The sequence below is a fragment of the Dendropsophus ebraccatus genome, chromosome 13 (genome assembly GCF_027789765.1).
Source record: "Dendropsophus ebraccatus isolate aDenEbr1 chromosome 13, aDenEbr1.pat, whole genome shotgun sequence".
Lineage (NCBI taxonomy): Eukaryota > Metazoa > Chordata > Amphibia > Anura > Hylidae > Dendropsophus > Dendropsophus ebraccatus.
This window is the reverse complement of record NC_091466.1, coordinates 70,486,959-70,514,578: the sequence shown is the minus strand read 5'-3', so window position 1 is coordinate 70,514,578 and position 27,620 is coordinate 70,486,959. Positions and strand designations below refer to the sequence as shown.

The following is a 27,620-nucleotide window of genomic DNA, read 5'->3' as shown; positions in this document are numbered from 1 at the left end:
AGGGGGCAGGGTGTGATACCACAGGAGGCGGGGCTGGATAACCCAATCCCCTGACTGATTCACCATCTCTAACTGGTCAGAAGCAGCTGCTGCACTAATTTTACTGATTGTAATGGGTGGGGGACTGTGATGGTCAGCTGAGGGAAAGCATTGCATTCTGGGAAATGCCAAACCAGGAAGAACAGAAACACAAAACAGAGCAAGCCCCCCCCCCCCCCAAACAAATGGATTTTTGGTAGTTTTAAAACTGGGATAGACAGGTAAGTAATGCATTATGCTTCTGCAGAAGCTTCATTTTTTTTTCAACCTCTGCCTGGGGTTTCCCTTTAAAGTATCTATTTTTTACAAGCAGCATGAGAGAAAACACACCCCAAATTTTGTAACGCAGGTTCTCCTGAGTACAACGGTACTTCATATGTGGGTATAAACCACTGTATGGGCACACAGCCGGGCTCAGAACGGAAGTCGAGCTAATTAGCATTTCCATTTCAGATTTTGCTGAAGAAGTTTCTGAGCACCAGGTGCATTTGCAGCGCCCCTGTAGTGTCAGCAGAATAGAACCCCCCCAAAAGTCATCCCATTTTGAAAGGCAATCTGGGGGTGTTTACTTGCTATCCAAGGTGGTGACAGGCAATCTAGTGTGGTTATGGGAAATCTGTGGCAATCTGGGGCGGTTACGGGCAATCTGGGGGGGGGGGGGGGGTTACAGGCACTCTGTGGCAATTTGGGGCGGTTACGGGTAATCTGGGGGTGTTTACTGGCTATCCGGGGTGGTGACAGGCACTCTACACTCACCGGCCACTTTATTAGGTACACCATGCTAGTAACGGGTGGTCTTCTGCTGCTGTAGCCCATCTGCCTCAAAGTTGGAGGTACTGTGCGTTCAAAGATGCTCTTCGGCCTACCTTGGTTGTAACGGTTGGCTATTTGAGTCACTGTTGCCTTTCTATCAGCTGGAACCAGTCTGCCCATTCTCCTCTGACCTCTGGCATCAACAAGGCATTTCCGCCCACAGAACTGCCGCTCACTGGATGTTTTTTCTTTTTCGGACCATTCTCTGTAAACCCTAGAGATGGTTGTGCGTGAAAATCCCAGTAGATCAGCAGTTTCTGAAATACTCAGACCAGCCCTTCTGGCACCAACAACCATGCCACGTTCAAAGGCCCTCAAATCACCTTTCTTCCCCATACTGATGCTCGGTTTGAACTGCAGGAGATTGTCTTGACCATGTCTACATGCCTAAATGCACTGAGTTGCCGCCATGTGATTGGCTGATTAGAAATTAAGTGGTAACGTGCAGTTGGACAGGTGTACCTGATAAAGTGGCCGGTGAATGTAGTGTGGTTATGGGAAATCTGTGGCAATCTGGGGTGGTTACGGGCAATCTGGGGTGGTTACGGGCAATCTGTGGGTGGTTACAGGCAATCTGTGGTGATAATGGGCAATCTCGGGGCGTTTACTGGCTATTCGGGGTGGTGACAGGCAATCTAGTGTGGTTATGGGCAATCTGGGGTGGTTATGGACAGTCTGTGGCAATCTGGGGGGGGGGTTACAGGGTTTATTGGCTATCTGGGGTGGTGACAGGCAATCTGAACGGTAAACTGGAGTGGTTATGAGTAATCTGTGGTGGTTACAGGTAATCTGGGGGGGGGGGGGGGGGTTACAGGTAATCCGGGGTGGTTACCGGTAATCTGGGGCACTTTTGTGACAGGGGATAAAAAGTGCTGGCAGCATTTGGAACAAGCGATCAGCGGTATATAGGCTATACCGCAGATACTGGGACCACACCGGGTGGTCCCTGATCATTGCCCCATGCTCTCTGCCACCTCCAGTGGTGGAAAGAATGGGGCATTGTTCATTTTTAGGAATCCATCACTGTGAACAGAGTCTGTTCACAGTGATGGCGGCGGCCATCTTGGATCAGATTGCCGCCCAAGAAGGGGAGGAGGCTGAGAAGAGGGGGCTGTGGGCCTTTCCGGCGCCGCTACACTATTCTGTGCCATCGCTGTAAAAAGCTGATAGCCGCAGAATAGAGCCCATTAGTGATCGCCGTAAAAATCTGTATCGGTGGTCACTAATAACATAATACATGTATTCTCTGGGTCGCTACGGTTACGGCGATACCACATTTGTGTAGGTTTTTATTAACTATTACCGCTTTGGGGCAATAGAAACTATCTTCCTAGCAAAAACCCACAAAAACTGTTGCCACATTGCAAGATCCATAGCGTTCTCATCTTTTGCGCAACAGAGCTGGTTTTGGGCTTATTTTTTGCGGGAAGATGTGTAGTTTTTTTTATACCAAGTTTTACATATATATATGACTTTTTGATCTCATTTATGACTTATTTTCTAAAGCAGATTGATAAAATACAGCTATTATGGTAATGGTTTTTTTTTTAAATTTCTGCGTGTGTCGTGCGACATAATTATTGATATAGTTTTATAGATTGGGTTGCTACGGACATGGCGATACCAAATATGTATAGGATCTGTGTTTTTGATCTGTTCTATATAACTTTAGAGATGAGCGAATAGTGAAATATTCGACTTTCGAGAATTCGAATCGAATAGGCACCGATATTCGACTATTCGAACGAGTATTCGATCCCATTATAGTCTATGGGAAAAAAAATTGCGGCACTTGGAAATCAAACTTCGACCACTTGGAGGTCACCAAGTCCCCCATGAAACCTCCCTAAACGATGTGAACACCTCCGGAATGACACTGGGACAACAGGGGGAGCATGCCTGGGTGCACCCAAGACCCCAAAATCACAGTATAATGCCACTCTCCGCAGTTGCGAAGGAAAATTTTTGCGAACGCTTTACGAACATTTATGGCAATGTTCACACATTTTGTATTTCTTGCACAGTGTTACATACATGATTCTAATGTGCGTCCACAGAGCGTCATGTTATTCGCGCATATCACACGTAATACTGTACGAACGTTACTGGAACAGTATGTATGACGTGCCTTTTTCTGGGCTACTGGAACAATACGTATCACGTGCCTTTTACTGGGCTAAAAGGCACGCGTATTCGACTCACTACTCGATTGAATTCGAATCTTTCGAATACCGCAATATTCGAACGAATACCTACTCGATCGAATCGTATTCGCTCATCTCTAGTGACATTTTATTGTGTATAGGGAATGTAATGCATTTTTATTATTGGGGGGGCTGGGGGGGTGTTTTGGTGCACTTTTTTTTCACTTTTACACTAGTGTACATTACTGTAGAGGCAGAGGCATCTCCATGGTAAGCCCAGGGGCATTCAGCTCAGGGCAGTTTCAGGTGGGGGATCAGCTGTCACACTGCAGAGGGGCGGCAGTTTATTCCGATACATCCGCTGTTAAAAGACGTATGTATCAGAATAAAGCCCATTAGTGACCGCTGTGAAAACACGTTCGGCAGTCACTAAGGGGTTAAACAATGTTCAACTTTACTTAGAAAAGGTATCTTTAGTGCAAGAGTAGTAGTGCAAAAATCAATAACAGCAAATAGCAGAACATAGCATAGAACATAACAGTAGAAGGTGTCAGGGGCTGGATAGAAGGGCCCCATGCCTAATTAAAGGGGTAGTGCGGCGTTTAACATTTATTCACTAAATAACACACATTACAAAATTATACAACTTTGTATTGTGTGTTATTTAAGTGAATGGCCCCCTTCCCTGTGTCCCTCCCACCCTGGAAGTGTGGTGCGGTATGCTTACTGAATTGCTGTTGACGATGACGTTATCTTCGGGAGGACCGCTCCAGCCGTCCCTCATGCCGGCCCCCCTCTGCCACGTCATCAGCTGCTCATAACTATGCTCAGCCAACTGTGGCTGAGCAGCTGATGACACAGCAGAGGGGGGGCCGGCATGAGGGACGGCTGGAGAGGTCCTCCCGAAGATGACGTTGTCGACAGCAAGATAGCGGCCGGGGTCGACAGCAATTCAGTAAGTATACCACACCACACTTCCGGGGTGGGGGGGACATGGGGAAGGGGCCATTCACTTAAATAACACACATTACAAAGTTGTATAACTTTGTAATGTGTTATCTAGTGAATAAATGTTAGACGCCGCACTATCCCTTTAAGTAAGTACTCTACCAGGATGTGGTGAAGTAAAAGACCCCATACTCATGTATAGATGAGCCCCAGTTATCTCACCTAACCGCCTTCTGCCCCTCAGTGTCGAGTTTCCGTCCTAATGTGGTAGTACAAGTCCCAGGTCTTTGTCACTAGGTGTAGCTGGCTAGTAGTAGCCTTCTTACTCAGCCGAGTGTAAGTCAGTAGAGTGGCTAACTTGCACTGTCCTCTACTGCTGTACAGTATTAGTGTTCCTCTCCTTTCTTTAGGAGGTTGACTGTCCTGAAACTAGAAAAATCCATGGCGTAGGCAAGGGGTGAGACTCCCTTGTCTCTGGCTTCCCTGGGAATGAAGTCTAGCAACCCATAGAGGTTGAGTCACTAGCTCTGGAGAGCAGGTCAGTGTGGCCTGAAGCCAGGCACTAACTAACTAAAACTAAAGGGTAGTCAAGACTAGAGAAGTGTGTGTGTAGCTAAACCTTACTCTGACAGCAGCTGTGCTGATGGAGAGTGTGACACCTAGTGGTTGGAATAAGGTACAGCAGCCTTCTGTTCTTACTGTGACAACTGGACACTTTTGCCTAGTTGTAAGAAAAGAAGAAAAGATGTAGTGGGACACTGCAGGTTGACAATGAGATCTGGGAGGGAGAAGATGCGAATCTGCGCCTTCTCCCTGGTGTTCACCTCGGGCAGGACTTTGATAAATCTCCCCCTAGGTGTCTACAAACAACATGTTACACACATTCAATGGTTAATCGTTTTCATTCCCCTCCAAGGTGTCTCAACAACTGCTACAAACACCATCCTGCACACATTCTACAAACAACATCCTGCACACATGTTTAACCATTTCCATCCCTCACATACTGCGCATATATCCTATTCATTCCCCTATATACTGCACATATATCCTGTCCATCCCCTATATACTGCACACATATCCTGTCCATCCCCTATATACTGCACACATATCCTGTTCATCCCCTATATACTGCACATATATCCTGTTTATCCCCCCATATACTGCACATATATCCTGTTTATCCCCCTATATACTACACATATATCCTGTTTATCCCCCTATATACTACACATATATCCTGTTTATCCCCCTATATATTGCACACATATCATATTCATCCCCCTATATACTGCACATATTCATCTCCCTATATACTGCACATATATCCTCTTCATCCCCCTATACACTGCACATATCATCCCCCTATATACTGCACATATATCCTATTCATTCCCCTATATACTGCACATATATCTTGTTTATCCCCCTATATATTGCACACATATCATGTTCATCCCCCTATATACTGCACATATTAATCTCCCTATATACTGCACATATATCCTCTTCATCCCCCTATATACTGCACATATATCCTGTTTATCCCCCTATATACTGCCCTTATCATCCCCCTATATACTGCACATACATCCTGTTTATCCCCCTATATACTGCACACATATCATCCCCCTATATACTGCACACATATCCTGTTCATCCCCCTATAAACTGCACATGTATCCTGTTTATTCTGTGGCATGTGACTACAGGAATACTATTAGGCCTTCCTTAGTATAGCGGTTTTTTCGTGAGGCCTCACAATTGCAGGAAATTCCATAGGAATCTGATTACACGGATAATGTCTCTATCAGCTCCACATAAATCCTGTGTATTCCAGGATTCTTCTTCTATCTCCTTTTATATTTTCACCCATTTAGTGTTGTGTTCATTCTTTATGCTTTTTTAGCCTGTCCCAACAAAACTCCAACATTCTCCTCAGCCGCCTTGTTTAGCATCCTCACCCTCCCGGGGCCCCTGTATTCTCATTTTTCATTCTCTATCCAGCCCCCTGCCTGACCGGTTTACTAGTTAACCCCCTCTTAGTCACATTAACTCCTCAAACACTAATGTCAATGTAGAGCATAGCATTTAAGTAATTTTATAGAAAAAAGGGGTTTTATTGCGAGAAAAAAAAATAAATAAAACTGTTCATTAGAAAGGGGTTCTATATTGTAAAAGTCTAAAAAAAATGCAAATTTTTATACTTATACTTATATTTGTACTTTAACAACAGCTGGAGGGCTGAAGGTTCCCCATCCCTGCCTTAGGGTTTTTTTTGCAAAAAATGGATGAAAAAAAAAAAAAAACGGATTGCAAAAACGTAGTGTGAACCCAGCCTTACTGACAATTGTGCATTTGCTTTTTATTTATGCTACCCCCCTCCCTCCAAAACAAGGAAATTTTATGCACCCCAAAATAGCGCTAATAAAAACTACAACTTATCCCACAGAAAAATAAGCTAAGAAAAAGGTATGGCTTTGGAAATTGCAGCCACGTAAAAAAAAAATATTTTTTTGTGCAACGATCCAAAAAAAAATAAAATAAATAATAATAATAAAAAATATATGTGTGTGTGTGTAGGTGTAAAAAAAAACAAAACAGTATACATATTGGGTAATAAAAACTGAAACTCATCAACAAAAAAAAAACCAACAATTTTGGGGGTGGGAAAAAACCCCCCTCCATTCCTGTACAATCAGTAAGACGACAGAGGCGGCAGCACTGACACCCTTTATGTAATGTAGTACAGACGTCTTCAGGCAATTTATTATTATTATCATTCTTTGTTTGCTGGTAGTTTTGTGCTCACTCCTGCACTGTATGTCTGAGCTGTCAGAACTCCTCCTAGTCCTCCTGGGGGAGGGATGATCTTATGGGACTGTAGGCAGCGTACAACCATATCACAGATCCCAGACAACCTCTGTCCTGTCAGGACATAGAACAAGTGTCACCACAGCAGGGCAGAGCATTAGAAAGAACATGGGGATTTGGGCTTTTATTATTGGGGCCGTTTTGCTGCTCCTACTCTTGGCCGTCATAGTTCTCCTTCTATGCTTTGGATACGTCTATTACACCCACCTAAAATGGGACCACATCCCTGGACCCCCCAGAGACAGGTGAGTTCTGCAGCTTTGTGTTATACACGTTGTGAGATCTCTGCTTGCTGATGATTGCTTTACTTTTCTTTCATCTTTTATTCTTTTATTAACAGTCTTTTTCATTCACTGACAGCAAGCATTGTCTGATCTACTTTTCTGTGCAATGATCCAGCCAGTCTGGAACAACTTTTGTCACTACTTTTGTAGCTTGCTTATAAGTTCTTCAGCTCTACATAATCTTTCTACGTCTTCTTATCTAATGTTTAGTGGGCTTCGACCCCTAGTTGACGGCTAGGACGTGCAAACACTCCAAGGTACAATTCATACTATCTGTATATCTTTGCAGTAGATAACACCTAGCCATCTAGGCTATGAACTGTTGTTTATGAACTTTACCTTTAAACAATAAAATCCTGCTGGTTGTATAGAGATGGTACCAAAACACGGGTGTTGCTGTTAGTTACACCCTTCGCAAAAGCCGGTACTTTTAGTAAGTGGTGATGTAGTAGTGTTAAAGTTTCGCCACAAGATGTCACTACTGTAAGTATATGTGTGGTGTACCCCCGGTGTGATGTTATATCAGATCGGCCAGTCACTTGCTAGGTGTTGTAGTGTGCGCCACTCCGGTGGTGGATGGCCGAGATACAGCCGGTCCTTGGGATGTTGTCACATGACGCCAGTGCCTGGAGGACACACAGGTGTGATGACACACCTGCTTTTATTTTACAAGGCCGGTTTTACCCTTTTCCCCTGTGGTCAGTGTCCTGCCGGGCTGCTACTGGGTCCCTTGGGTTAGTGTGATCACAGATGGCCAGAGTGGTATAGTGACCCTTCCGGATGATAGGACCCGCCACCCACAGAAAGGGGACATGTCCCAAGGTTGCAGTGTGTGCTGTGTCGGTGGGGGCGAATAATTACAGAGTCTTTGGAATATAGTTGAGTAGGTTTACTGTTAAACCCTTCACTAGAGAGGACAAGTCAGAGATCATCTCAACCCACGCCGTGTACAAGGAGAGTCACAATGCAGGACAGTATCCACAAAAGCAAAGCTAGGAACTGATCTGGATAGAGCAAAGTTGCAGGAAGCCTATAAACTCTATCTCGCAGCGCTGGTGTAAGCAGGGAACCCTCAGCATTCCGTTCATCCCAGGTAACAAGGTCTGGGGCTTGTGTCACCCACTAGGACGGCTCCCCCGACACTGGTAGGGCAATAGGTGGTTCATTCCAAGAGTCGATGCACGGCCACAAGTATTCTCTCTTAAGTATTCTTCTATTTTTACCTCCAACATCGCAGCAAAGCCCAGTACTACTTAGGTTGGGACTCTTACGACATCCTCCTCTCTGCTCTTCTGATTCTTCTTTTTACCTCTCAGCACACAACCCAGTCGGCACGACTGTACTACCATCTATACTGTCACTACAGATCTAGTTCCTAAACCAAGTGTGTTACTTAAGCCTAAAGTCTTGTGTCAATGCGAAGCTGCATGTTCTGCCGCATACAAGTATCTTCAGAGTAAACAGATTTTATTTATGATAAAAAGACTCTGTAATTTCTTGTCAAGCACCAACACAGTATACACACAATCCTTGAGACATTTAAACTTACTGTGGGTGGCAGTACCAATAGTCCGGGTGGATCACTAGTCCCCTCCGGACCACTGTGACAACAGCCCAAGGAACCCCGCAATAACCCGGCAGGTCACTGTCCTTAGGGGAACAAGGTGTTCCGGCCCTTTAAAATAAAAGCAGGTATGCCACCATACCTGTGTGCCCAATCGGCACTGGCGTCATGACCGGCTGTCCCACCTTCACACCAAGGGTGGGCACCACACCAAGTTTAGTAAATAGATACAGTATCAGGACAAAGCTTGGTAGATAAGTAATATACCTGGGCCAAGCCTAGTACAGGCTAAAAAAACAGTACTGATCTGGTTATATAGCAGCATCTATATGGCAACATCTACATCCTTAGTGTCTTCCACCAGACAGGCTTCATAATTACAGCACCAGAACCTAGCTCAGCATATAGAGATGGTATCAAAATCAAGTTCTAAAATCTAATAGATATGGTACTAGAACAAAGCTCAGCATATAGAACTGATGCCAAAACTAAGTTTAGCAGATAGATACGGTATCAGAACCAAGCTCTGTAGATAAGTAGCATAGCTGGACCAAGCCTAGTACAGGCTAAACAAAATCAAAAAAGTACTGATCTGGTTTTATAGCAGCATCTATAACCTATAAAATGTTACTTGTTGTGTAGGTTATAAAGCTGGACATTTGGAGCTATCTCATCCGCATCTCTAATTATTTACATGCTCTAAATAAGCAAAGTGTTGTCTCTGATTACATTCTCCCTGTGATAGTGCCTCCCACAGAGTCCGGGTACCTCCTTAGTGTCTTCAGAACCAGACAGGCTACATAAATACAGCAGTAGAACCAAGCTTAGCATATAGAGATAGTACCAAAGTCAAGTACTAAAATCTAATAGATACGGTACAAAAACCAAGCTCAGAATATAGGGATGGTACCACAACCAAGTTGTAAAATCTTATAGATACGATACTAGAACAAATTAAACATATAGAGATGGTACCAAAACCAAGTTTAGCTAATAGATACGGAACTAGGACCAAGCTCAGTGAATAAGTAATGTAAATGAGCCAAGCTCAGCACAGACTGGAGAAAAGAAACAGTACCAGCCCAATCTGGTAAAAAAGCAGCATCTAAAACCCATTCTTTGGTTTATCTCTCCTATCACCCTGTTCACTTGCGTACTTGACTTAGCTGAGGGTGTGTGGTGTTCCACTAGGGGTGTTACTATTGTTCACACCATTCGCAAAAGTCTGTACTTTTTGTAGTCATTTTACAGTAAAAGTAGTATTAAGAGTTGACCACTAGATGTCACTATGTATTGATATGTGGAAGCTGCACAGCTGAAGGATCGCAAAGGGTTATTGTGTTTGTGTGTACCAGAATCTGTAAACCTTTAGGATTTCTGCTTTACTTTCTTCTGTCCTATCACCTCTTCTCTGTCTTTCTTCTGTTGCACTCTTTTTACCAAATCACAGCGCACCCTACACGCTGTAGAGGAAGTTAGTCCCTTGGGTAGGGGAGGAGCAAGAGCTTTCTGTTCGGGACAGTGTGGAGAGAGGAAGCAACTCAGATAGCTCTCCACAACGGTCTTGTCCTCTGCCAGGTCCCCATGGTTCAGTCTTAGCCAGTGCCCTGCATGGCAAGGACGCAGGACAGCACACTGTCACCAACTTTCTCTTATGTACCCACACAAAGCACTATGCAATGTTAAAAGTCTTAGGTGAGGACCAGCCAACAGATAACCCCAACCTACGCCGTGGATTAGTGCAGGACAGTATCAACTATACAGCCACAGAGCCAGGAACTGATCCGGGTGGAGCAAAGTTGCAGTAAACCTATGAACGCCATCTCTCAGCGCGAGTGTCAGCAGGGAAGCCTCAGCATTCTGCTCAGCCCAGGTAACAAGGTCTGGGACCTGTGTCACCAATTAGTACGGTTTGGCCAAGGTGGTGCGAAGACTTAAGTAAAGGTCAATTAACGGGCACAGGTGTTCTTTTTCTACTTCTACTACAAGTACTCTTCTATATCCTCCAACATCCTGGCAGAGCACATTTCTACATGGGCTGAGACTCTCACGGCACCTTCCTCTCTGCTACTCTACCTCAGCACAACTCTCTCAACACAACTATCTCCTACTCAGCACTTATCTCACAGAATTGGTTGTCGTATGTTCAAGTCTGTATTGGAACTATTGTCCAGTGTATCTCAAGGCTGCACATTTACAAGTAGTAAACCAACTCAACGTTCTCCCCGAGTCTGTGATTATTCACTACCACCTGCACAGCATCTACACCGCAACCTTGAGACATTTCCCCTTTCTGTGGGTGGCGGGTCCTACTATCCGGGAGGGTCATTACACCGCTCTGGACACCTGTGACTACATAATCCGTGACTACACTATCCCAAGGGACCCGGTAGCATCCCGGCAGGACACTGACCCCAGGGGAAAAGGGTACAACCGGCCTTATGCCTTAAAAGCAGGCGTGCCATCACACCTGTGTGCCCACCTGGCACTGGCGTCATGTGACAATCCATTAAGGTCCGGCTGTATCTCGGCCATCCACCACAGGAGTGGCGTCACACTACAACACCTAGCGTCCTCTGTCCTCCGATATAACACCTTATGGGGGCTCACCACAGGTGCATGTGTTCCATTTTGGGGAAAAGTTGCCTGTTACCTGTAATGATGTAATAGATATGTAGTGATATATTATATTTGCTCTGCAGTTTCTTCCTGGGGCACCTGCCAACACTGATGAAACATATGAAGAATAACGTGGTCATTTATGAACCGTTCTTTGAGTGGTACGTATCTAAACGTCAAATATTTTCTGCATGTGTTGTCAATGGGGAAAGAGGAGTGAGCTGCTCCCAGATGGCTCTGGTGGTCTCCTATCCAACATGCCATGGGCTACCTTAATGCACATTCAGTGGGTTTGGCCAATGTTCTTTTAAAGGAGAAGTCCTGTTAAATTAAAAAATGACAGGAAGGCAGGGGGTTCCGGAACATAATAAACATAGTATACTTGCCATAGCGCTGCTCCCGGGCCTCGCTTACACCTGTGGCTCCTTCAGCTGAAAGGTTATGTGCCCGGCTGATGGATTGCCCACTAAGCTAATCAGTGACTGGGGCCGAAATGCGTGGAGAATATTCACCAACTCCCATTAAACAGAGACTAGATAGGAGATAGTGTGAAGGTTAATAATCTAGACAGGCCAGGGCCTTCATGACTTAACCCGGCCCTGACCCTGAGGCTGAGATAAGGATTAAAAGGTAGTCCAGGGTTCAACCTTACATAACGCTTGTGAACATTATACTGGAGATCACGGGATGGCTAAACACGGTAATGATTTAAAAATGGTGAAAATTAAAGGGGTTATCTAGCATTAAAAAAGCATGGCCACTTTCTTTCAGAGACAGAACCACTCTGGTCTCCAGTTTGGGTGCAGGTTTTGCAACTCAGTTCCATTGAAAGGAATGGAGCTTAATTGCCAACCACACATTCTTGTGCGCTGGGTGTATATTCAGAATCTGGCCACTGCTTTGTCGCTTTTTGGTAAAGAACAAGCTGTGATTTCAACAGGAAGAACCAGGTGGATCCGACCCTTGGATGGACCCCACAGTATAAGTCCCCCCTCCCAGTAGCTACACTTCTGACACTATCCATAATAGTGCCATGGCCAGAGGTGTTTAGGTAGTATACCACTGGTGGGCTCTGTTGTTTTCCCTAGGGCAGTTGTCCGGGGGGGGCAAGGAGTGGCATTACCCACCCCCGGACACACTGGCACTGAGCTTTGTATAGGGTAGCACAATGTGTGGGTGCAGGTGCGACAGAAAACTAAACCGAGACTCCAGCACTTAATAGTAACGTCTACTGGAAATCTTCAGTGCAATACAAGTTAGTATAGGAACAGGTGCAGATACAGGTGTAGGTTGTGCTTGAGGTAGTGACTAGTCCATTGAGTGTCAGGTTTGGTAGTACGAGTCCCCAGGCTTAAAATACTGGGTAAAGCTAACCCCTCAAGATTACCCGAGGAAGTCGAGCAGGTACCAGTGGGATACTCCAGCTGAGGCCCTTTGTCCCACTGAGGATCAACCCTTAGCTTGCAAGGTTGACCCAGGTGACAGTTACCCCACCTTTGGGTTTAACAGTTCATAGTTACTTTAGTCAAGCTGTCTCTCTCTCTCTCTCTGAAAGACTTCTCCCACCCTGAACTAACCTATATATAGGGTTGACTAGGGCTAGCTTCCCATTGGTGGGGACATACTGAAGACAGGAGAAGGAAGGAGTGTAATAGGTCAGGAGTGTGTGTGGTATCTGCACCAATGATTGGTTGATTAGTGAACAGTAAGAACAGAAGTTAACCCCTTTCCTTCAGCTGTGCCTAGGACAAATAGGGGAGAGTGAGACACCAAGTGGTGATAGTGTAGAAAGGCACCCATCATCCCAGAGCGTGACACCTGTGATACCTTTATACAGGTGGTATAACAGACGTAGTCACACACCTATACTGGGACACTACAATAGCTTCTATTCTATATTGTTATATTGCCATCAGTTTAACCCCTATGAATCCAAATGTATAAGATGTATTGTTATCACCTATATAGATTGCCATGGTCTTCTCAACTATAATGATAACCACCAGGAACAATGACACTGGGAAGCAATAGGTCCTATTCTGGTTCCAGCAGGACCACGATTAACAGCTAATATGGACATATGCCTGCATCTACTTTTTTTTTTTTTTTTAAATAAGCACAAAAAAAGCATAATGTTTTTATCAGGGCCCCATGTCATGTGCATTCTATAAGATTGACCCCTGTCACTAGTTTTATGCTGCCTTAAAGGAAGGCAGCATAAACTAGTGACAGAAATGCTGAACAGATCAGTATATTGCTTACATCATTCTATTCAGCCGTTCTCCTAATATGCAGGAGAATGGGCTGCTCCCTCTTCCCACAAGCTCCTGACAGCTGTGTGCCTATACACAATATATACAGTATACACAGTAAAGGCAAAAACCTGCCAATGAGCAGCCGGTGGGCAGAGGGAGCTGGTGCTCATAAATACCAAGGACTACTGAGCACACACACGTAATAGAGAGGACTACTGTGCAGTGCTCAGAGTCCTTGTTATTCAGGAGGATATCTCTGAATCAGCTGTACAGAACAATGTAAGGGTACTATTACACAAAGCAATATTGTCTATGGGACTTCCTAGCATCCCTGAGAATGAGTGAAGTCATGGTCGAGCACGCTCACTAACACCCCATTCTCATGGTGAGTCGGGGTCCAATCGGTCAGGGCCCCATGATCAGCTAGTTGAACACTGACTAAATTAAAGTCTTTTTGCCTTTGTTGGAGTTTCATGCATTTTGCATTCATTTTTAAAATACTACGTGCTATACTTTGTTTGTATTGTGGCCAATGGTCGACATATTGCAATGCAGAGCTAGACAGTGTCATATGTCTGAGAAAGCGTACAACAACGTGAAGGCAAAAAAATGCTATGAAGGCCAAACCCCACCTGATATAATCAACACAAAAACTGTGCCCCACTGGGAACTTAAGGGTATGGGTGTCCATGGCTGAGCAGCTGCATGCAAGCCTTACATCACCAATGCCAAGCATCAGATGGAAAGGAAATATGTTCCATGGAGGGATGGATCATACTGCTCTATCTGGTGTCTGATGGGTCTGGCGGGTCTGGTTTTGGCGACTGCCAGGCTGGAGGAGTGATAATGCTATAGGGTTGTTTTTAGGGGACAGCCTATGCCCATTAGCTTTAGTATAGGAAGTCTTAAAGCGTTACTTTCATTTGTAGTAACTTCTAATATGTCATCAAACATGTCAAAAGGTACTGATCACACCGGGTCTCCGCTGCGATACTGAGATACAGCCGGGGAGGGTTGCACTCCACTCTCCTGCCAGCTGAGTATCCCACATTTTCACATCATAGTCTGTAAAGAAGCAAAAGCCAAATTTGAATGTAAGGGGGGAGAGAGATCTGCACTACCCCTGCAGCACATTACATTGCTCTACATAAAATCTTCAAGGAAGAGACAGCTATCAACCTGCCAGCCAGGCAGGCCGGGTATAAATGGAGCTACCTGAATAGCTCCTCCCCAAACACTCATGGATGTCTCACCATTCACATTTAGTGATACTGCTAAGTGGTAACAAAAGCAATCAGGATAGGTCTGTGTGAGCAATCACATTGTGATGCATTACAGGAATCCCCTACCTCCTACACAGGATCAAGGTAATGAGTCGTCAGGGGCGGACATGGTGAGAAGCATGCTTAGTGAGTCATCAGGAGGTGGATCTGGTGAGGAGCATGCTCAGTGAGTCATCAGGGGGTGGATCTGGTGAGGAGCATGCTCAGTGAGTCATCAGGGGGCGGACCTGGTGAAGAGCATGCTCAGTGAGTCATCAGGGGACAGACCTTGGTAAGGAGCATGCTCAGTGAGTCATCAGGGGGCGGACCTGGTGAGGAGCATGCTCAGTGTATCATGACCGGCCCTATTCCACCGGACGATTATCGTTTGCATAATCGTTAATGATTAACGATCTCAAACGACTGCTATTGCGAAAGAACAGAAAACGTTCAATCATTTACAATCATTTACATTTATAATCGTTACTTATGATCGTAATTGCGATCGTTTTTTTCCTCTATTTATTCGCTATTGCGTTCGTATCTATTGCGAACGACCGAACAATGTCTTATTCAATGCGAACAATTTGCGAACATTTTGCGAACGAGCAACGATAAAAATAGGTCCAGGTCTTATAAAGCGATCAACGATTTCTCGTTCGGTCGTTAATCGTTAACTGCATTTCAACCGAACGATTATCGTTTAGATTCGAACGATTTAACGATAATCTGAACGATAATCGTCCGGTGGAATAGGGCCCTTAGACTCCATCTGTGAACGCCTGATGCACTGAGCATGTCAGCCCCCAAACATATAACTCCACTGAGCAGTCAGGACACTTAGGGCCCTATTCCACGGGATGAGTATCGTTCAGATTATCGTTAAATAGTTTGAATCTAAACGATAATCGTTCGTTGGAATAGCAGTTAATGATTAACTACCGAACTAGAAATCGTTGATCGTTTAATAAGACCTGGACCTATTTTTATCGTTGCTCGTTCGCAAATCGTTCGCATTGAATAAGATGTCGTTCGGTCGTTCGCAGTAGTGACGAACGCAATAGCAACGACGAGACGACCGCAAGAACGATCATAAATAACGATTATCGTTCCATGTAAATGGGTGAACGATTTTAGGTCTTTCGCAATAGCGGTCGTTTGGATCGTTTATCGTTAACGATTATGCGAACGATAATCGTCCTGTGGAATAGGGTCCTTAGCGCATGGACTGCCTGAGCCCTGAAGTGACGCATATGACTGGACTTATGAATAGGGTCCTATTAGACAAAGTGATTTTTCGTTTACTCTAACGATAAACGATTGCAGATGAGCGCTTTTGCTAATGACCTGAATTCGTTCACCATAATACAACAACATTCGCACAAATTATTGCTACACAGGGAAAGACTATTCCTTAAATTCTAATGAAATAATGAGTTTTTTTGCATAATAATCTTTCCGGCCCAGAGCAGTCAGCATCTCATATACTCCAGTCATGGAGCAAAGCCGCATGTCAGCGGACCAGGGGGAGGCGGCATCTCATATCATGTATGTACCATTCATGTCATGACACCTATCCCCGCACATGACCAGGGACTGGGTGCATGTATACTCTCACCTGTAAGGGCATGTTCACACTACAGAATCTGCACGTAGAACTTCAAGCAGATTCCGCTGCGTGATACTGCGCACCCCCGCTTGAAGCTCTGCCCGTCCCATAGGCTCCATTGTATAGAATTTAGAATAGGCATAGAATGGAACCTACGGGATGGGCGGAACTTGAAGTGGGGGCGTGCAGTGGCATCCGCTTGAAGTGCTTCATGCGGATTCCATAGTCTGCACTTACCCTCAAGACTAGAAATTTCTTACAGCTCACTGGGGGAGAGGATCAGGTATGTGCACACTGAGGAATCGAAGAGGAAAGTTTTCTGCTTGAAATTCCTCACCCATTCAGCTTTGACAGAATAGGAGCAGAATTTGAGCGGGATGCAAGCAAAATTCGAGCAGAATTCATGCCCCATTTACTTCTATAGGATTCCTCAAGCAGAATCCACCCAAAGAATTAACCTGGAAAATTCTGCCGTGTTAACAACAGAGCGGAAATCCCATTGAACACAATTGGGCATTGCTCTGTTCAAATTTTACGGGAGGAATTTCAATTGGAAATAAAAGGTTAATGTTCGCACTGAGCAAATTCAGCCAAATTCCGTGGCAGAGCTCTGCCTGCCACGGTGTTAAACAGTGTGTTTGTGGGAGGGCTTGTGCGCCTCCGCTCTCCGCTCAAAGAATTGATATGTCAATTCTTTGAGAGGAGAACCGTGGAGAGAGGAGGCACCTGAGCCCTCCCATAGACACACTGAACCAGGCTCTCAGGTTCATTCTTTGGGTAGACTGCCTGTGCATAGAATGGAGTCTATGGCACGGGCGGAGATGCGCTCAGGTGCGAGCGGCAGAATCCGCCAGGATTCTGTAGTGTGCACATACCCTAATAGTTGGTGTGAGATTCTAATCTTGAGAATGTTAACAATAAAAGTATTAATATCATAAAATCTGTTGGTGTGAACAGCGCTGGGACACTGATCAGTTCCCAACACCAATTTTTTGGCTATCTTGGGTGAAGTTAACCCACTGAAGCACCTGGCATATTACGCACATTCCCTGTTTTGGATATATTTTGGCACCATCATAAGTTTTGTTTTACCAAATAAAGTTCTTTCTGGCTATCTTGGCTGCTGCCACCTCCAACTGCTACTACCACCTCCAGGTGTGGGTGCTAGGCCCCTTAGGATCAATAAGAATACTCTTGCTGTCACTGCCACCTCCAGGTCTCTTTGGGTCTAAAAAAGTGCCAGTGCTGGTGCTGCCACTTCCAGGTGTCCCAAATGAACCGAACTCTCTACATATTATGCTGACATGGTGCCCATATACAATAGATGTCCACAGGGGCATTAGGGGCCATAGTTCAGTCCTAGTGTAAGTAGATAAGTCACCAATAGGATCTAGTATCAGAAGGAGGAAGGGTAGTTGGGGAGAGGGAGAGAGAACCCAAGGCAGGTAGGTAGGTATAGTCAAGACTCATCTATGAGACAATTATAGAAGAAGCTCCTAGGGGTGATTGACTATGTAGTCTATAAATCCACTTGGCCTCTTCTTTTAATAGACTTGTGTCCACATTCCCCTCCCGTGGGCCCATTTTGATCAGACACAGACGTATATGATCCTCTAATTGGCCGTTATGTATAAACCCCATATGAGTTAAGGGTGGTGTATCCACTTCTACGCGGACGGTGCTAAGGTGTTTGGAAACCCTACGCCTAAGCTCCTCTATAGTTTTACCAATGTTTATAACAAAGGGCATGTACTGTACATCTGGCCACATATATGTCCTACCTCCTAGGCCTAATTGTCAAAATGTTCGGTCTTCACCATGTGTTTGCAGAGATTGCAGTGACAGCTGTATCTCAGGATGGCGGCAGGTCTCAGCAGTGAAAGCCGCCGCCATCAGTAACTTTTCATGTCTGATTGAATCTCCCAGCCCCCAAATATTTTATTGCAATTAATAAAATTACAGAAACATAATTCTCAGTAGAGGATTGGTATATCCACTCGGGCTGTGATGATATTCTACATTTATACCTAATACTGTATTTCTAGGATGGAGAAGTACGGCCCGGTGATACGTCTTAATGCATTACACAAGGTGATGATCTTTGTTCTTAGTCCTGATGGAGTTAAGGTAAGTGACCAGACACTCCTACATATACATGGATGCATTATACAGGATCCATATTCATAAAGCTTTAATTTTATGTATCCAGAGAGGAGGCAGACAGATCATTGCTCTTTACATGATGGCTTAAAGTGAACCTGTCACCATAAAAAATGCTATCTAATCTATCGGCATCATGTTATAGAGCAGGAAGAGCTGAGCAGATTGATATATAACTTTGTGGGAAAAGATTCAGTATAACTTGTAACATGTTGATTGAAATCCCTGCTCATCCTGTGATAAGGAGTCCAGTGGGCGGTGTCACTCAATGGACTGGACTCTTTAGCATGAAAACATCAGAGCTTTTAATAAATAAATTGCAAGTTATACTGAATCTTTTCCCATAAAGGTATATATCAATCTGCTCAGCTCCTCCTGCTCTATAACATGATGGCAATAGCTTAGGTAGCATTTTCCTAGTGACGGGTTCCCTTAAATTAATGTACATAAAGAATCGCTCTGGAAGTTGCGTCATGATGTGACATTGGAATAGTCCTACAAAGTGGAAGTGTTCTGTATTGTGAGTAATGTAGGATTCCTCGTGTCTATCCTTGCCCTCTTGTCATTTTAGTCTTCTATTTTGTACTTGTAGTTTATTAGAATTAATTTGTTTCTATATTTTAAAGGAATTTTTGATGTCGCCCAAATACACCAAAGATGATTTCTACGATCGTCTACACTCCATGTTCGGAAAGAGGTAACAATGGATTTACATAGTTGTAGAAATCTCTATACAGTATTTTACAAAATATATTTAAAATAATTTTATTTAAAAATGATATTATTATATGTCTGAGTCAGGAACTACAGGACTGCTCAAGCCCTGGTCCTGGCACAATTATATATAATGTCTGTTCTAATGCACGCCCTTATTAGAATAGACCTTAGAGGTGGGGAAGCTGTCGGTGTCAGTAGCACAGTGTAGTGGAGCGAGCAGTGATTGACAGTTATCCCTGCTCGCTGTTATAGGATGCTGCAGCTTCCACGCTACTAACACAGACAGCTTCCCCACCTCTAATGTCTGTTTTAATACTAACCTGCATTATAATGGACATTAGGGGAATCTCAGTATTGCTAACACTAGTGACTGGATCAGGGCTTGAGCAGTCCTGCAGTTCCCGACATTGGTGGCAGCAGAGGGACCATGTCACCAATTATTGTAATATTGTAAAATCCAAGTGTTCCCATCTGCATCGGATATTCCATCACTAGCCTCCACTGCAGGTTCTAGCAGCAGATAAAATAGGACTGTTATGGTAAAACACTGGAATAATGACAGACCCCATTATAGTCAATGGCGTCCATTCAGCGCTATGTGTCTCTATCATTAAATGAACCCAGCCTTCTATAATGGTTCTGACCAATGATGGAGCAGAACGATGGAATTTCCAACCGCAGACGTGAACAAAGCCTAAAACCAACCCTTGTTTCCCATAAGTCTCAGTTAGATTTTTATTATCATGTTCTAATGTCTCTTTTTAGATTTTTGGGAAAAGGCTTACTCTCTGATCGGGACTATGAGCACTGGCACAAACAGAGGAGGATCATGGATCCAGCATTCAGCAAAGCGTAAGTAGTCCGGGGGGAGGTTGTGTTGGATGGGTGGGTTTGGAGTAGTTGTTGACATGACTCAGGAGTAGTATACGGCCGACATATCTTACTCTGACTATTTATATATATGGTACCTTCCTCTTCAGCAACCTGATTGGATCTTTAGGAACCTTTAACGATAAAGCCGAAGAGATGGTGAACAAACTGGCCGAAAAAGCAGATTGGAAAAGTCACGTTAGAATGCACGATATAATGAGCAGAGTCACGCTGGATGTCATCGCCAAGGTAATAAGGAATTCATTCAATATATTATGATTTGGGGCTGATGACATCATTGTGCCCGATTTGGTGATGTCACATGAGACCAATAGAAAAATTGGTGCTGAACGGAAACGTAAAGCAATGCACTCCAGCTTCAGATCAGGCTCACTTTGTGTTCTGTTCTCTTTTATTCAGCTTGGCTATGGGATGGAGCTGAATGCTATTCAGGATGATCAAACGCCATTTCCACGAGCTATAACAATTGTTATGAAAGGGATGGTAGAAGAAAGGAATCCATTGGCAATGGTTTGTATTATATCCAGCACAATATTTTTTTTTCCGGCATGAATACTGGAAAATGTTGGGGCTGTAGCTCCTCTATACCCTGCATTGCCTAGTTGACTACATAAACATCAAAGCTGAGTTGACAAAAGTTGAGTTTTTAGGACGTCTTATTCTATATCCATAGGCATTTATATGGGGTCACTCCCCGATGCAGGAATAGGAGCTTCCACTCTTCTGGGAAGATTTTGGAGGTGTCTCCAGAAGAGAATTTTTGATGTTGGGGAGAGGCCAGGGTCACAATCTCCACCCTAGTGTTTATGTGGTTGAGGTCCAGTCTTGGAGTCCAGTTCTTCCTCATCAGACTCCCCCTCCATGTCTTTATGGACCCTCCTGGCTGCAATCATGCTAAAATAAGAAATGGCCAAACCCAAATTGTGCCAACCAAGTTGGATGCAACAATTGTCTTGGTATGGTCAAACATTAAGATTACCCTTCGCTGGGACTAGTAGAGGCAGACTCTTGAAAAACAACCCCATAGCATTATCCCTATACCACTAAGCTTTAGGGTATGTGCACATTATTGAATTTCCACGGAGGTTGCCCGGCAGAATCCGCTTGAAGTTCCGCCCCATCCATAGACTCAATGATATTTGCCGGTGAATTCCGACGTCTGCCCAAATAATTGACATGCAAAAGAGTGCATGGAGCCTCATTTTAGAGTCTCAAAACACAGGACTAGCCAGATATCCCTCCGGGAAGGACCAAGCCGAGGAGCGGCTCCTGTAGGGAAACCACCAACACCACCATATTAAGTGGCCCTATAAGTCAATGTAATGACAAGGGAAAAACCAAGGCCAGGTGTCCATCCACAGAAAGCTGTTTCGGGGTGTTGCCCCTCATCTGTGTGGAGCAGGATTCTGGCTAAGAATTGACATGTCATTGAGTCTATGGATCGGGCAGAACCTCAAGCGGGGACCACCCAGTGGAATCTGCTAAAAGTCTCAGTGGAAAAGTGTGCACATACCCTTACAGCTTGTACAATGCAATCAACCAGATAATGTTCTCCTGATATTCACCAAACCCAGACCCATCTATCAGATGCCAGATAAGGAATTTTCCTCTACACTACGCCATCTGACACATGGCATTGTGCTTGGTGATGTAAGGCTTGCATGCAGCTGCTCAGCCATGACCACCCATGCCATGGGTTCCTGGTGGCACATAGTTTTTGTGGTAATGCCTGTTCAGGTTATGGAGTCCGCAAAGCATTGGTGACTGTAACTCCGCTCTGTAACTTTACATACTATTGTCCATACATTGTAGACAGATAACTATTTCTACACCCACGTGTATTCTCAGATATGGATGAGTGAAAGGCATAGGTGATAACCATACCTAACATATCATTGTGGAGAAGAAGGTCACTATCCACAATCTCTGATCAGTCTCATATATTCGTCTTCTAGTTTAATCCATACAAACAAGCTTTTATTAGAGAGGTGAAAGAGAACATGGCGTTTCTGAGAACAATGGGCCAGGCCTGTATAGAGCAAAGGATGAAGGTGATTCAAGATGGAGAAGACATTCCCAAGGATATCCTCACCCAGATCCTTAAAGCTGCCGGTATGGTCCCGAAACCACTGACTATTGAGAATAAAAGTCTAATTTTCTTATATCTAGTAACATTTCTTTACACATGGAAATGGATATAGATATATAGACTATAGATGACCTTCTATAGTTGTATCTGAAGAGACCAGAATGTCAGATCTGTCTGGTGATGACTCTTTATTAAATCCCTATTAGCTGCCATATTGGTTGTTATCCAGATAATAATTCCTAGGACAGACAGATGATTCTTTTTGGAAACTTTTATACCACAGTATACCTGATATCTCATCACCTCCTATCATTGTATTTTCAGAGCTGGAAGGCGGCTGCACTATGGACGATTTCATAGATAATTTTGTGACTTTCTTCATTGCAGGTTGGTAAATCTATCTATCTATCTATCTATCTCCTATCTATGTATGTATCTATCTATCTATCTATCTATCTATCTATGTATCTATCTATCTAATTATCTATCTATCTCCTATCTATCTATCTATCTATCTATCTATGTATCTATCTCCTATCTATGTATCTATCTATCTATCTATCTATGTATGTATCTATCTATCTCCTATCTATGTATCTATCTATCTATCTCCTATCTATCTATCTATCTATCTATCTATCTATCTCCTATCTATCTATCTATCTATCTATCTATCTATCTATCTATCTATCTCCTATCTATCCATCTCCTATCTATCTATCTATCTATCTATCTATCTATCTATCTATCTATCTATCTATCTATCTCCTATCTATCTATCTCCTATCTATCTATCTATCTATCTATCTATCTCCTATCTATGTATCTATCTCCTATCTATCTATCTATCTCCTATCTATGTATCTATCTATCTATCTATCTATCTATCTCCTATCTATCTATCTACCTACCTATTTCCTATCTATCTATCTATCTATTTATCCATCCATCCATCTCCTATCATCCATCCATTTATCCCATTGACTTGCACATGGTTTCAGGACAGGAAACAACCGCCAACCAGTTATCCTTTGCTGTTCAGGAATTAGGGCGACATCCTGAGATACTAGCTAGGTAAGTAAATTCTCCCATAAAGGACCTAGTTCCCTAAGCTTTTATAATGTGGATTTATATAGATTTGTAATTTACTTCTATTTAAAAAATCTCAAGTCTTCCCATACTTATCAGCTGCTGTATGTCCTACAGCAAATGGTGTATTCTTTCCAGTCTGACACAGTGACGTCTGCTGCCACCTCTGTCCATGTCAGGAACTGTCCAGAGCAGCAGCAAATCCCCACAGAAAACCTCTCCTGCTCTAGACAGTTCCTGACATGGACAGAGGTGGCAGCAGAGAGCACTGTGTCAGACTGAAAAGAAAACATTTCCTGCAAAACATATGTGGTGTCCCACCACGGGTGTGGTTGTATGTACACCCCAGTAAGTCGTTCACTTAGATTAAAGTGGGAGTTAAAGTATCTTAGTTTCCCCACTAGCTGTCCCCACTGTCTACAATGCACATCTGAAGTCAATGGGTTAACTGTTTTATGTAATGTGTTTGTGTGCTGACCACTTACAGGTGCTCTTTCTCTCTGTCCTATCCCCTTCTTCTTTTCTCTCACCCACACTCAGCCTCACCACTCACAGGAGGGTACACAAACGCCCCTGTAGGAGGAGTTAGCTCCATGCGGGAGGAAGTACAGTTAGTTAGCTCTTGGAGGTCCAAGGAGACAGATGTGTGAGACACTAGCTCAGAGAGAGACATTCCTTACAGACCCAGTCACTAGTTTTGCAGTGCTAAGCTACCTTAAGGGGAGATAAGCCACTTTGGAACACCCTAGACCACACCAGGAACCTCTCACAAAAGTGCAGGGCGATTTTCTGAAGGTAAGAGGAATCGACCCCAGTAGGACTAAGCTACAAGAAGTAAAGGTCTAGGTATCCTACTGCGCAGTGCTAGACAACCAGGTAATCTTAGAAGTCTGCGACACCTAGATAACCGACGACTGGGGCTTGTGCTACCCACCTAGAACGGGTTTTACACTACTAGGGGGCAGAAGGCGGTCAGACGTGAGTACGAGTATCACTTATCTACCTCTACTTACAATTCAATTCCAGCAGAACCCAACTCTCTTCTTCCTTATAGTATTCATCTCCAGGCATGGAATATTCACATCCTGTAATATTTTGACAGTGATCTCATAATTCCTCTGGTGTCTTAGGGTCCAGGCTGAAGTGGATGAAGTTATTGGTTCCAGAAGAGACATTGAATATGAAGATCTTGGGAAATTACAATATCTCTCCCAGGTACAGTGTTACAGTGTTCTTCAGCTTTTCCCCCTCTGAGCTTACAATCTAACTTCTTTCCCTTAGAAGCAATGGAAGTGGAGTGTAGATCTGCCGCCAAAAAACACTGATGAAAAGAATTTCTTCCTTAGACTTTAAAAGAAACCTTGAGGTTGTATCCCACAGCACCGGGAACATCGAGGGCTTTAGAGGAGGAAATGGTTGTCGAAGGTGTGAGGATTCCTGCTGGATCACATGTCATGGTAAGAGCGAGACGCGGCTGATCAAGTATATACCGCCATGACAAGGACGGCCGTGCATAACGCCTATCCTTGGTGACCAAATTTTTTACATTAATCCCTATAGCTAGACACCCGACGATCACCGGTCACCCATCATGTGGTTAGATGATCAGTGTCATTCTGGAAAAATCCTTTACCTGTATTACTGTATTTATTATGCAGTCATTTCTCCTCTTCGTAGTTAAACACTTACGTCATGAGTCGGATGGAAAAATATTATCCCGATCCCTTGGTCTTCAACCCAGACAGATTCCACCCTGACGCTCCCAAGTAAGTGTGCGCCTACATAATACAATAAAAGATTGATCTTTAGGCCTATGTTATAGTATATACTGGATATATCTTCATCTTATTTTATACAATCAGGCATGGATATGTCTACTTTCCCTTCTCTCTTGGACCGCGATCATGTATCGGACAAGTATTTGCCCAGGTAGGTGATTCGTCAAAAGGAAAAAGAAGAAGGGCTTAAGATATCCTACTGTACCCAGGACTTCTCATAGTCACACCAGTATAAGTTTATATGTGGCAGAATAGCATGGTAATGAAGCATAGTCAAGGGTTGGGTTGTTGTTGAAGGGTATGGGCCAGTATAAACTGGCATGTATGTTTCTACATTCCCTCTGCATAGTTGCCAACAGTCCCAGTTTTGCTGGGACTGTCCCAATTTTGAGCTCCAGCAAAATCATGTTCCGGGTATGTCCTGGGAAGCTCCGCCCCTGCCTTGGGAGGCCGCACTCCCTGTCGCCCCCCATGCCCATAGCTGTAAGAACTTATGAGTGCTTATAGCTAACAGTGTCCTGACACAGCAGGGAACCATAAGCTCCCGCTGTATCTGCCTCCAGCCACAAGGGGTCACCGGCATAAGTGATGTCACTCATACAGAGCAGGTAGAGGAGTCACTGGGGAACTAGAGGAACCATACAGGTGAGTATGGCTTCTTTTGTTTTAAATACAGATGAAGGGGGTAGTAGTATGATGATGAAGGGGCAGGAGGATGATAAAGGAGGTAGTAGTATGATGATGAAGGGACAGGAGGATGATGAAGGGGGTAGTAGCATGATGATGGAGGAGCAGGGGGATGAAGGGGGTAGTACTATTTTGATGGAGGGGTAGTAGTATGATGATGGATGGGCAGGAGGATGATGAAAGAGGTAGAAGTACGATGATGGAGGAGCAGAAGGATGAAGCGGGTAGTAGAATGATGATGAAGGGGGTAGTAGCATGGTGATGGTGGGGCAGGAAGATAAAGGGGTAGTATTATGATGATGGAGATACAGGAGGATAAAGGGAGTAGTATGATGATGATGGAGGGGCAGGAGGAAGATAAAGTTAGTTGTATGATGATGGAGGGGCAGGAGGATGAAGGGGGTAGTAGTATGATGATGGAGGGGCAGGAGGATGAAGGGGGTAGTAGTATGATGATGGAGGGGCAGGAGGATGAAGGGGGTAGTAGTAGGATGATGGAGGGGCAGGAGGATGAAGGGGGTAGTAGTATGATGATGGAGGGGCAGGAGGATGAAGGGGGTAGTAGTAGGATGATGGAGGGGCAGGAGGATGAAGGGGGTAGTAGTATGATGATGGAGGGGCAGGAGGATGAAGGGGGTAGTAGTAAGATGATGGAGGGGCAGGAGGATGAAGGGGTAGTAGTATGATGATATGGGGTGCAGCTGCATTATATGGGCATAAACTACCAGTATATACAGTCAGTCAGTAGAGCTATCTCTGGGCCACAGCCTGTATGCTGCTCTAAGGTGAGGTGTGTAATATACTGAGGACCTGACACTGGGGTGTGTAATATACTGGGGACCTGATACTGGGTGTGTAATGCTCCTTTTTTGTTGTTCTGTCTGTAAAATTCTAACTGGAAAATTCTGGTGGGGGGGGGGGGAGACACTGGTGACAAGCCACGCCCCTTAAACCTCACTCATGATAGGCCACACCCCACTGAGACCACAACCACAATAATCCACACCCCTTGTTGTCAACACTAAAGTGTCCCTGGAAAAATCTTTCAAATGTTGGCAACTATGTCTCTGTACAGATGGAGACAAAGGTGGTCATGGCCAAACTTATACAGAGATACGAGTTTGAGCTGGTGGAAGGACAGAGCTTCAAGATTTTAGATAATGGGACCCTGCGCCCCTTGGATGGTGTGATCTGCAGACTGAGGCCTCGAGGTGAATACAAAGCATCGCAGAAATAACGACAACATCTCATCACATAGGAAAGAATATTCCAACCTCATTCACACAAGCTTATTAGTAATGTACTTTGGTGCTTACAATCTCTACTGTTTTTTTTATATAAAAAATATATATGTCCTCTATTTTGTTTGTTTTTATCCACCACCCAGTACGGACACAGATATAGGGGCCTCATGGACATGAAGAATATCAGAATTTTAAAAAATATATATATATACAGAAAATAGGACAAAGAGCTCACTAAACCGTATGTGAGAACCAATAAAAAAAAATTCTAAAGTCTGATGTTTTGTTTTTTAACTCTCAAAATTTTTATTAACCAAAGTGAGAATGACAATAACAATGTTACTAATAAAGCTTGTACAAATACAAAAACACGCTAAGGCTTGTGGTTGTCATTTCAAATTTCGGTAAAGGCAAATGGAATAGACAGTGCCTTTGTTGTTAAAGGAGTTTTCTGAATAAATACATATATTTTGGTAAATAAGGTTATTTTGCTACCTTTCCTTTTTGTAGTGTTTTATGCTTTCCTTCTGCAGCAAACTATCTACCGTGTTCTC

General features: G+C 44.0%; 1 protein-coding gene across 2 annotated transcripts; it reads left to right on the top strand.

The window, feature by feature from the left end:
- Positions 1-6,832: 6,832 nt before the first annotated feature.
- Positions 6,833-27,437, top strand: LOC138770245 (cholesterol 24-hydroxylase-like). 2 transcript variants are annotated; one of them, XM_069949158.1, is made up of 15 exons: positions 6,833-7,063; positions 11,369-11,446; positions 18,457-18,538; positions 19,198-19,268; positions 20,054-20,140; positions 20,269-20,407; positions 20,579-20,689; positions 22,135-22,291; positions 22,593-22,655; positions 23,270-23,342; positions 24,488-24,572; positions 24,704-24,814; positions 25,035-25,123; positions 25,220-25,286; positions 26,898-27,437. In XM_069949158.1, the coding sequence occupies exons 1-15, from the start codon at positions 6,927-6,929 to the stop codon at positions 27,057-27,059; spliced, it is 1,512 nt and encodes a 503-aa protein (XP_069805259.1). In that variant the 5' UTR covers positions 6,833-6,926; the 3' UTR covers positions 27,060-27,437. The 2 variants fall into 2 exon arrangements, with proteins under 2 accessions (XP_069805259.1, XP_069805261.1); XM_069949160.1 differs by lacking the exon at positions 6,833-7,063 and adding an exon at positions 7,339-7,359.
- The last annotated feature ends 183 nt before the right edge of the window (positions 27,438-27,620 follow it).

Bases quoted from the DNA above. Each gene is read 5' to 3' on its own strand.
- LOC138770245 (XM_069949158.1), top strand. From the start codon at position 6,927: ATGGGGATTTGGGCTTTTATTATTGGGGCCGTTTTGCTGCTCCTACTC. The intron at 18,539-19,197 runs GTAAGTGACCAG...TATATTTTAAAG, and splicing joins TTAGTCCTGATGGAGTTAAG to GAATTTTTGATGTCGCCCAA. The intron at 25,124-25,219 runs GTAAGTGTGCGC...TTATACAATCAG, and splicing joins TTCCACCCTGACGCTCCCAA to GCATGGATATGTCTACTTTC.